The sequence below is a fragment of the Eucalyptus grandis genome, chromosome 4 (assembly GCF_016545825.1).
Source record: "Eucalyptus grandis isolate ANBG69807.140 chromosome 4, ASM1654582v1, whole genome shotgun sequence".
NCBI classification, from domain to species: domain Eukaryota; kingdom Viridiplantae; phylum Streptophyta; class Magnoliopsida; order Myrtales; family Myrtaceae; genus Eucalyptus; species Eucalyptus grandis.
The window spans coordinates 28,385,557-28,396,903 of record NC_052615.1 but is presented as its reverse complement, the minus strand read 5'-3'; the positions used below and the strand labels follow the sequence as shown (position 1 = coordinate 28,396,903).

The window sequence follows — 11,347 nt, the reverse complement described above, 5'->3', positions numbered from 1 at the left end:
CTATAAGATGATGGAAGCCTTAGTTGCTTGAAATTATGTCTTGTCTGATATTGAAATTAGGATACATCTGCAAAGATTGTGTTTAAGTCTTAATGACATATACATCTCGTATATGATTAAAAGGTTGTTAGGTTTAACAGTGGCTATGAGTATTTTGGCAAGTATGACAATGCGAAATAACTTAAAGGGTCATTTGTCAAATACTTGGTAGATTAAGGGTGGTAACTTAATTACCATGCCTGAAAATCTTGACAAAAGATTCACTCGAAATTATTTTGTATCTTACCTAGATTGTTCAAAAGGGTATTGATTTTATGACCCTAAAGAAGATACAAGAATTATGGAATCACATACTCTAAAATTTCTAAATATTGACGTAATTGTAGAGGATAGTTGCTTTCAGATTATTAAAGATAATAGTATGATGGAGGTTACTATGTTTTTGTCTTTACCTATACAGATAATTATGGAATCTCCTGTACCATAGACTAAACTTGTTGAGGTTCAAGATACTATTCTTGATATAGTTTATAATTAAATTTCTTAAACCTCTCAAGTGCATAATGAAGTGGTTGCAGCTTTATTAAGGAGATTTGTTAAGGAAAGATGATCAGTTATACCATCAGACTATATAGTTTATTTGTGAGAGCATGATTACAATATCCACTATATGGTTGATGTAATAACATATTTATAAATGTCGTTTCTTATTCTCAATCGAGTATGTGATTAGATGCCATAAAAGACGATATACAATCTATGAAATATCATAATATTTGGAAACTAACTTACTTGCCTAAAGATTACAAGTTCATTAGTTGCAAATTGGCGTACAAAATTAAAAGAATTTCAAAGAAAGATTGTGGAATTTAAAGCCAAATTGGTAACTAAAGTTTTAACTCTAAAAGAGAGGTGGATTGTTTATAGTGAAGAAATAAATATTTCTTTCTAGTATTTTTAAAGATTCTTTTATAGTGAATGTGACATTAATAATTTATTTTGATATGGAGTTACGCCAAATAAATACAAAATCTATATAGTGCAACTGGATGATTTTGCAGCAGATTTAAGTAAACTTGTATGTAGACTGAAAACGTCCAATTCATGGTCTTAAGCAAGTTTCCAGACAATATTATTAAAGTTTCATAGTGTTATTATTTTGTTCAATTGAGAACAAAGTAATTCAATATACTACAAGGTTAGTGGGAGGAAATTTATTTTTTCTCATACTTTATGTACATGATGTTTTGCTTACAAGTTGTGACATTGAGACATCTTATATCATTTGTACTGAGGTCTGTAAGGATTGTTTTTGCCATATTATATTAGATTTTCTTGGAGGACATTCGCTGATTGTATATTCGAAATATTCAATATACATCATTGCAAGCCAGGAATTGCTCCTGTTGTTAAGGGTGATGGACTAAATCTATCACATTGTCCTTATTTAAATATTGAGAAAATCTAATTAAATGGTGTACCTTGTGTCAGTGCACTTAAAAGTATAATGTATGCTCGAATTTGCACTAGACTAAATGTTGTCTTTGTGACGGGACTTCTAGGAAGATATCAATCAAATCCAAGACGCAATCACTGGGTTGCTGCCAAGAAGATTTAAAGGTACTTAAAAAAGACAAGAGATTATATGCTAATTTATAGACATGTTCAATTCTTGCAGTTAGTAGAGTATTTAGATGTAAACTTTGCTGGCTGTTCTGATGACATGCAATCAATAACATAATACATATTTATGTTAGCAGTAAGTGTAGTAAATAAAGTTTTATGTCATCTTCTACTATGTAAGCAGTGTTAGTAACATTCTTTTAGGCTGTTACTTGGGCTTTTAGGCTCCAGAACCTCATGAAAGAAGTTGATTGTTTTAACTTTATGGATAGACCCATACGGTTGTATTGAGATAACAAATTTGTAGTATTATTTATTTACTACAGAGGTCTCAAGGGGTCTAAATATATGGTGGTCAAATATTTTTTACCATAAAGAAACGGTACAGAAATGTGACTTATAATATAACATATTTTCACAGATGATGTGGTTACAGATCCACTAACTAAAGGCCTACGCCCATGTGTATTTGAGTGACATGTCATTAGCATGGGCCTAGGAGTATCTTCGGATACTGTTGTTTAGTGGGAGCTATTTTGGCTTTACTCTGATAAAGATTTCATCTATATTCGTTACACTTTGTAACGGTTTGATATGTATCAATTTTTGCATTCAATAAAATATTTTGAATGTATTGTTATTATGTTGAATACATATTGATAAAATCTCAATGGATTGTATAAACCTTGAGTGAAGGCTAGGGGCATCCGGGCATCCGGTTATTAGCCTTGTGCATATGTCTTGTGATACATAAAAAAAAAGGTTAATCATAAGGACAAGACATATATGGGTTCATTGGAACCATAAAGCATTCTCTTGTGGCACAAGTTTTTGTGACACCTAAGGTAAGAGAATGGTAACTGACAAATGAGATCTCTCTATAAGAGACGTTATCCATTTGACACACTACCATATTGAATCTATATCAATAAAGTTGAGAACATTCGTGACCATGGAAGGCTCTGTGTGTATACACGCAGTTACCGCCATGATTCAGTTTTTAAGACTTTATGGGATATGATTGACTATTAAGAATTATCTCTGGACCAAATGTGCGCACATACAGTACAATTTCAATTATTATAGTCAAAGTGGGAGAATGTAAGAGTTTTCCTAATGTGAACTAAATTAATTGTTATTGTAATTTACTGTTTTTACGGTTACTGTAAAACAGAGTTGGTCTAAAGAGAGATAGAAGGTTTCTTAATTAGTCTAATATGGGCTGGCTAGTGTGGGCCGAGTTGAGCCTGCCCTGTAATGAGGGGGACTGGCTGGAAACTCTATAAATAGTGTCCAAGTCTCTCCTCTAACCCTAATTCTCACATGTATCCTCACCTAAGGGGCGTTTACCTAATGCTAAACGTGAGGGGGGCCGCCTCATTGAGCCAGTGATACGGAGGGCAATAGAGAAGAAGGACTTGATGCGTGGATCCCCTTGATATATGTGGGTAATCATTTTCTGCTTCCGCTTTATGTTCGATGGATCCCGAAACAGGTGCGTTAATCTTTCTACTCAATTATGCATGTTCTTGTTCTGGTTATGGAGATCTTGGGGTTGCGCAATTTGCGTCCAACAACGCATCCACCTAGGCAAAGAAATCACGTTAGGAATTCCGATCTTAATAGAATACGGTGGGAAGTGGTTTCCAAGTGGCACTAGCTTGTCCATCTCTATCTAAATGATTTGTTTCTCAATGGTAAGAAATCCGGTCCTAATCGGGTGTGTTATACCCCAAAACCAACAAAAATGGGGAAATAACATGGCCATCATTCCACTTGAAAACACAATTTCAAATCGAAACCAACAATCTATTATCAAAATATACATCTCCATACATTCATACAATGTTGAGGGAGACTCTCAATGATAGTTGCCAAAAATTGGATAAAGGATACCACTTCGAGCTTCATGGTTTATTTTGGGCTTGACGTGGTATTTAGGCTTGGGTTTTGGCTTGTTCTGATTTTTCTGTCTCTCTTCTTGTCTTTAACCAGCGAACGAAATTCTGTTTGATCCAAGTAAGTTAGATTTTTTATCCACCAGTTCATTGAACTAGACTTGATGCCTTCCCTTTTTGATGTTCTCCCGTCCTTATATTTTAGGAGGTTGCCTACGATAATGCTCTTGCATTGATATGGTGTGGCCATTATCTACTGTATGTTTATTTTGATGCTAACAGAAGTAGCTGCCAGTTTTTCATTCTTAATATCGAATCATAACGTCTTTTCTTAGAAAGGGTAGCAAAAATGGCCTTTGTCCCCAGGAAAAGTTGGAGGCTGTCTGTGAGAAGATGAAATCTGCGACTAAGTGGTATGTAATTGATAGTGATGGTCACTCTTTTAAGATTGCAATGAAACTTCTACAAAGCTGGGGCACCCAAGATGAATTGAAGATCTTGCTGTCCAGGCCATTGCCAAATTAGTTTCCAATGTGATTAATGAAAGATGAATCCTTTGGCCACAAAAGCTCTACTTTCTACTGAAATGAAGGTTGCACTTTCTTGAGCCTTACCTCGCAAATTTCTTCTCTTATTTGTTTTTGTAGTATTTCAGATTTTTATAATGGCAACTACCTAATCTGCGTTTTGATTGTTGAGGATGGAACATTATGGGGAAAATAACCAAAAAAGTCCTAAACCTATTGCAATTTTTCCAATTTAGTCTAAACCTTTTTTTTTTTGCTAATTCAATCCTAGACCTTTTGTAAATTGGCTGGTTGATGCCGACAGACAATTTTGTAATAATATTTTATTTTTCTCTTTTTCTCTCTTTTCTCTTTTCCTCCTATCTCTTTTTTCCCCTTCTCTAGCAACCGGCTAGAAGGGATGGCTAGTAACTGGCTAGTGGCGAGCTTACCTTGTCATCCCTAGGCGAGGGCGAGGCTTGCCTCACTAGATCTGGGCGAGGTCAACCTCGTCATCCACTAGCAAGGCGAGCCCTCACTATTGGCCAACGACAAGCCCTCCCCTCTAGCTAATCATCGGAATAAGACGAATGAGGGAGGAGGGGAAAAAAGAGAGGAAAAAAGGTAAAAGAAAAAAGAAAAAATATATTATTAAGAAATTGTCCATCAAATGCCGGTCGGCCAAATTTGGGCACATCAATTTTTTTTTTTTTGGTCCTACTTTACTTATATTCTAACACTCACTCTTAGATTTTTGCCCTGCCTCCTCGCAAGACGTGGGAGTCGAAACCTACTCCTGAAACTAATGCAACAGGCTGATGACTTTTTGAAAATTTCAGGTTTGAATTGACAAAAAAAAAAATCTATGACTGAATTGGAAAAACTGCAACAGGTTGATGACTTTTTGGTAATTTTCCAGAATGTTGTGGCTTTAGAGAGAGAGAGAGAGAGAGAGAGAGATTGATGAATTGGAAAAACTGCAACAGGTTGATGACTTTTTAGGTGATTATGTTATCAAATCTGTAATGTTACTTGTGTCAAGTCATTATATGTATCCCAGGCAATTTATTTGGCAGTGAGGAAAGAAGATCATGAATGCCTGCTTAGAGAAGTGCATGATGCATATCATCATTTCACTAGACTTGCCTTTTTACGACAGGCATGATTGTCACTCTCCCTCTCGTTGCTACTGCTGAAGCTTTTTTTATCGTCACGTCCGCAATTCTGATTCTTTTTCTTGAAAAGGCCCTTCACTTTTGTTCTTCTTCTTAGCAATCTTTTCTTTCAAAGACTTTTCATTCTTCCCATGGTAAGGGGTATTCCCATTGCGGTGAGACTAAGCTTTAGAAATCCCTTGCTCTGGGCGGGGAGCATATGCTTGGCCACTGCACTGGGTCTGGCATGCCACCACAGTGTCGCCAGCTTCTTCTCCCTGGTGACCTTGGTGATGTTTATATTCGCCGCATGATTTAAATACAAAATGAGCCATCCCAGTTACTTTCTGGCCAAATGTGTGCTCATGGCTTTTCTGCTTGCAGGTTTGTTCAGAAAGTTTTTGCAACTGACAGGAGGCCACGGAGAATAGTTAGACTTGTTCGTAGGAGTTTGCTGGGCTTCTCTTATACTATGCCATGAAGCGATTATATATCCAAGGACTGTGCAGTAGAGTGAATGAGATTCTTTCACCTTCTCTGACAAGATTTGCAATTAATTTACCAAATTTGGAAAGAGAGAACATATTCTGTTGACGAGATGCAATCGAACACTCCTTTTATCTGAAAGGCATCCACTCATACTGATTCCAGCCTTCTTTTTCTTCGTAAGGTGAGTGGACGTACATGATCCCTCCCCTCTTTTGTTCTTTCTCTGCACTATTATAATAGATTTTCTTGAGTGGGGATAAATTCTACAACAATGCTGCCACAGTCTGGAACTTCGTTAATCTTTGAAAGGCAATAGGAAGATATATATATATATAACTTGATGCTTTGATTTGTCAGCATCCCCTGGATTTGATTTGTCAATTTCCATGTGGTGCTTTTAGTTCTATGAAATCAATTACAACTAAATAACTGTTTGAACGAGGTCACTTTTTTTACCCGATTGAATTGATGATCGAGGGACATAAAGCAGAAGAAGAAAGACGGATTTCTTAAGCAAACTTAATTATTAGCACTCATGGTACAAGGCCCCTTATAGGTGCAAGATTTGCATCAAGGGTCTTTATAATAAGTCATATCACTCAATTGTCCTTATTTATTTAGGATAGGATGATAAAGAACTTTCTTCTGATATGATGTCTAGCAGCTGCTTCCCTTGTGCCTGCAAAAAACAAAGTAAGTCGTTAGAGTGGGAGCTTGATACATCTTAGTCTCAAAGAGCTTTGAGACCATATGGACGAATTTTTTTTTATTTATGATATTTACCCTAGCAAAATTTGACATAATGGAATTTTGCCTAGCCTTTGTTGTTTATTTGCATTTGTTAAGATAATATGTGCGGATGTTTCCCTGTAATGAAGTTATCATTCGATTTCTCTTGAGGAGTGATTATAATCTTTATAAGTATATTTACTAATCCTTAAGTTATATGAAATAGTTAGTTATCACCTGGTCGTCTACCTTTTATATCTTCACCTTTCACTAGCCGTCGCTGTCGCTCTCATTCTCGCTCCCGCTCCCGTCGCTGCACCTGTTGTCACGAGTTATGAACTCCCTACTCTGAGTCTGGGCCTCTTGAGCAGGGTAACGGTCGTTGCTTCGGCCCATGCTGTGATTCTGGTCAAATTGCATAGGGTAACGGCTATTCTTTTGGCCCGTGCTGACATTCTTGACAACTCGCTCACAAAAAGGGCCCTTACCGTAGGCAGTCTGGAATTCGACAGGGGCAAGCCCACTACTGTAGCCACTCTGAGTTTGATTCTTGCGGCTCACCCTTTCCGTGGCCTGCTGGCTGGGGCCTTTGGCCATGTTGCCACGGCCTTTAGCCCTGTCAACATAGCGTTCAGTCACGTAGCCATGGCCTTCAGCCGTGTCAAAATAGCCTTCAGTCACGTAGCCACGGCCTTTAGCCGTGTCAACATAGCCTTCAGTCACGTAGCTACGGCCTTCAGCCGGGTCAACATAGCCTTCAGTCACGTAGCTACGGCCTTTAGCCTTGTCAACATAGCCTTCAGTCACGTAGCCACGGCCATTAGCTGTGTCAACATAGCCTTCAGTCATGTAGCTACGGCCTTTAGCCGGGTCAACATAGCCTTCAGTCATGTAGCCACGGCCTTCCGCGTCAACATAGCCTTCAGCCACGTAGCCACGGCCTTCCACGTCAACATAGCCTTCAGCCTTGTAGCCACGGCAATCCCCTTTCTGGCCAAGCGACTGGAATTGGATAATTGTATATCCCGCGCGTTGGCCCAAGCTGCTCGGTGGGCGGGAGGATTTCTCGGCTTTCTTGAAGCGCTGGACCGAGGCCATGGCAACTGAGGCAAGAGGCCTTTTGTGTGTAGTTCTCTCAGGCTAATTTTTTGTGCTTGCTTGACTCTGTGAGGCAGTCTTGAATAGCAATTTATAGGCATGGGGTTGAGTGGAATTCTTTTCGCTATGGTTACATTATCTCTTGGATTCGCTTTTGAAGGATGGGACATAGTAGCATCTATTTTGTCTCCAGAAGATAAAATTCCAAGCTTAATTCTCAACATTATAGAAAATATTTCAATGTATATGGTGGAAAATGATTCCAATTGGCACTAGTTTGCCTATCTTTCTCCATCTAAATGATTTGTTTCTAGATTATCAGAAATCACGTGAGTCACTATTACGAATCCAATGGGAAGTGTCCGCAAAACAACTTTTTTCCATGAAATTGGGAAAGAGTAAATAGAGCTCTTTTGAAACGGTTTGGATTTTGTCGAGTGTTATTGCTGTTTTCTTTTTGTTTTTTCTTTGGTTGATGAAATGGTGTTTTACTTGACCTTCCAACAGTTTGTAAAGAAAAAATAATGATTGAGTTAATTAATCGTTGTTTTTCATTGACATGTTATATTATATAAATAGAGATATCGCCACCTATAATTATTGTTGAAATATATAATTATTTGATTTACATGATAATTAAATAAAAATCAATTAGAAAAGATCTCCAAATGACCAACTCTTGGATATTCTGCTTGATTAGGATGGGACATAGTAGCATCTATTATGTCTCCAAAAGATAAAATTCCAAGCTTAATTCTCAACCTTATTGAAAATATTCCAATGTATATGGTGGAAAATGATTCCAATTGGCACTAGTTTGCCTATCTTTCTCCATCGAAATGATTTGTTTCTAGATGATCATAAATCACGTGAGTCACTATTACGAATCCAATGGGACGTGTCCGCAAAATGACTTTTTTCCATGAAATTGGGAAAGAGTAAATAGAGCTCTTTTGAAACGGTTTGGATTTCGTCGAGTGTTATTGTTGTTTTCTTTTTTTTTTCTTTGGTTGATGAAATGGTGTTTTACTTGACCTTCCAACAGTTTGTAAAGAAAAAATAATAATTGAGTTAATTAATCGTTGTTTTCCATTGACTTGTTATACTATATAAATAGAGATATCACCACCTATAATTATGGTTGAAATATATAATTATTTGATTTACATGATAATTAAATAAAAAACAATTAGAAAAGATCTCCAAATGACCAACTCTTGGATATTTTGCTTGATTAGAATTTGCTTGTGAATCACTCTCACGAATCCAATCGAGAGTGTTGCAAAACAACTTCTCATATGAAACTAGAAAAGAGTAATTAAAGCTCTTTTGAAACGGGTTGGATTTTGTCGAGTGTTACTACCGTTTTCTTTCTTTTTCTTTGGTTGATGAAATGGTGTTTTACTTGGCCTTCCAATAGTTTGTAAAAAAAAAAAAAGAAGAAGAAGAATTAAAGGGGTGCATGACAACCGCCTATTTCTATTCCGAAACAATTTTTTATTCCGACACTGCTTCTCGGAATAGAAATCCGTTTAATAAACTTATTCCGTTTTTCTATTTCTGGAATATAAATCTATTTTAGAAATAGGTTTGGAATAGAAATTAGAAATAAAAATTTATATTTCTCTATTTCTAGAACAAAAATGAGAAATAAAAAAATTTCTCATTGTTCGTCAACCGGTCCTTCATCCGTTGCCGCTGATCACTGTCCGTCGGTCATCGGCTGCCCACCACCGCCAGCCGCCGCCACCACCGCCGATCGCCACCGCCGTGCTATCCGCTAGTCTGCTACCATCTGAAAGAAGGAAATTTTGTGTTATTATCAAACGGTTATTTTTGCTTAGAAACTCTTCTAGAAATAGAAATAGAAAAATCTATTTATGTTTCAAAAACTATTTCTAGAATAGAATGGTTGTCATGCGCACCAAAGTCACTGAAGCATTACTTTTCATTGATATATTATATTGTATAAATAGAAATATCACCACCTCTAATTATAGTCGAAATAGATAACAATTTGATTTACATAAAAAAAAATTAATTTAAAAACAAATAAAAAAAGATCCATAGATGATCAACTCTTGGATACTTTGCTTGACCAGAAATTGCGTGCAAATCACCATCACAAATCCAATCGAGAGTGTACATAAAACAACTTTTTTTCCATGAAACTAGGAAAGAATAAATAGAGCTCTTTTGAAACAGGTTGGATTTTGTCGAGTGTTATCACTGTTTTTTTCTCTTTGGTTGATGAAGTGGTGTTTTACTTGACCTTCTAATAGTTTGTAAAGAAAGAAAAAGAATTGAGCCAATAAAGCATTGCTTTTCATTGATATATCATACTGTATAAATAGAGATATCACCATCTATAATTATGTACTTCATCAGTTTTGATTCTCGTGAAAACATTTTCACCAAACACTGCCTTTTGGTTTTATTATAGGACATTCAGGTTATGTGTTAAGGCTTGAACAAGGAATGTCAAATGCAAGGGAAAATTTTATTCTCAACTTGTATATACAGCCCTGATAATTGATACATAAATGGCTTAAAGACTAACTGCTTCTGAGCACAAATCACACCAAAATCTAATCAATGGTGTAATCTAGACACAAGTAGCTAGATGGTTTATGATTTGAACTCAAACTATGCCAAAATTTAATCTACGACATAACTTGTTTTAAGTGTAAAACTGGAATCTAATCAATAGAAATACTCATGGATAGAAAACACAACATCAGAATTTAATCAACAACGCTAGGCTTGTAGAACAACATTGAAATTTTATCAACGATGCTAGACCTAATAGAGATATACGCTGGAATTCAATCAATGATGGGAATCCTGAAAAACTACAATTAAAATGTGATAAAATAAAGATAATTGTTGTATTATTCAGGGGGCTTCTAGTTGGACTAGTTGAGGTATTTCTAGGATGGATGAGTAGCCATTAATCAGTTGCTTCTTCTTGGACGCTACTGTGACGTCCCAGTAGCGTCACTTAGGCTGCGCATGACAAAATTTCTGAAATAGAAATCAATTTCTCAATTTCTATTCCCCAGACAAGTTTCTAAATAAAGAAACCTATTTGATAACGACTCAAAATTTCTATTTTTGAAACAGAAATCCGTTTGATAACAGAAAAAAAAAATTATATTTCTATGAATCATGCTATCCCCATCCTTTTACCTCACTCTTCTTGGTGCTTGTGATGGTAATTTAATTTGATAAAAAGTTGGTAAATCAATTTAATTTAGATTGGTAATTCGATAGAATAGTTAGGAACTTCGAAACATTAACAATTTATGTACATAAAAGCTAGTAATTAGTATAGAAAATACTAATATGCAAACTATAAAAGATTTGGTATTTTCAAATGCTAATGTGCAAATAGTGAATGTATTTATTCTCCTCACTCAAGATTCGGGTTCAAGTCACCATGCTTTTTTGGGCGACTTGCGAACATCATTTTCAGATATAATTGCAATCGGGGAACTATTGTTACTATAATTTTTCTTTTTCATCAGCTCATGGCCATGGTGGTTCGAGACAGAATAGTATCGGATTTTCAGATATAATTGCAACATAAGCGTTTCGGTAAACTATGCTGGAACTATTCAGCCGCAGAATGTTTAGCTACAGTTTCACAAAACTTGGGCGCAACTGAAGTTGGACATCTTTCTCATAAACTGCAAAGACTTTTTAAGACTTTAGGTGGAATTGGATTAAATGAATCATGAAACCACATTCGTTACCTTCTAACAATCAGTTTCCAGTGGTGCTTTGATAAGCACATGATACAAGCGAAGGTGCCAACAAACTTCCTAGGTCTGCCGCTATTAATAAAAAT

At 36.2% G+C, this 11,347-nt stretch overlaps 1 protein-coding gene across 2 annotated transcripts; it reads right to left on the bottom strand.

Moving 5' to 3' along the window:
- Nucleotides 1-6,175: 6,175 nt before the first annotated feature.
- LOC104441646 lies at nucleotides 6,176-7,711 on the bottom strand. Of its 2 annotated transcripts, none has more exons than XM_039311262.1 (2): nucleotides 6,637-7,711; nucleotides 6,176-6,349 (listed from the first exon to the last, which is right to left on the bottom strand). In XM_039311262.1, the coding sequence occupies exon 1, from the start codon at nucleotides 7,495-7,497 to the stop codon at nucleotides 6,670-6,672; it is 828 nt and encodes a 275-aa protein (XP_039167196.1). In that variant the 5' UTR covers nucleotides 7,498-7,711; the 3' UTR covers nucleotides 6,176-6,349; nucleotides 6,637-6,669. The 2 variants fall into 2 exon arrangements, with proteins under 2 accessions (XP_039167196.1, XP_010053117.2); XM_010054815.3 differs by having other exon boundaries at nucleotides 6,649-7,711.
- Nucleotides 7,712-11,347: the final 3,636 nt, after the last annotated feature.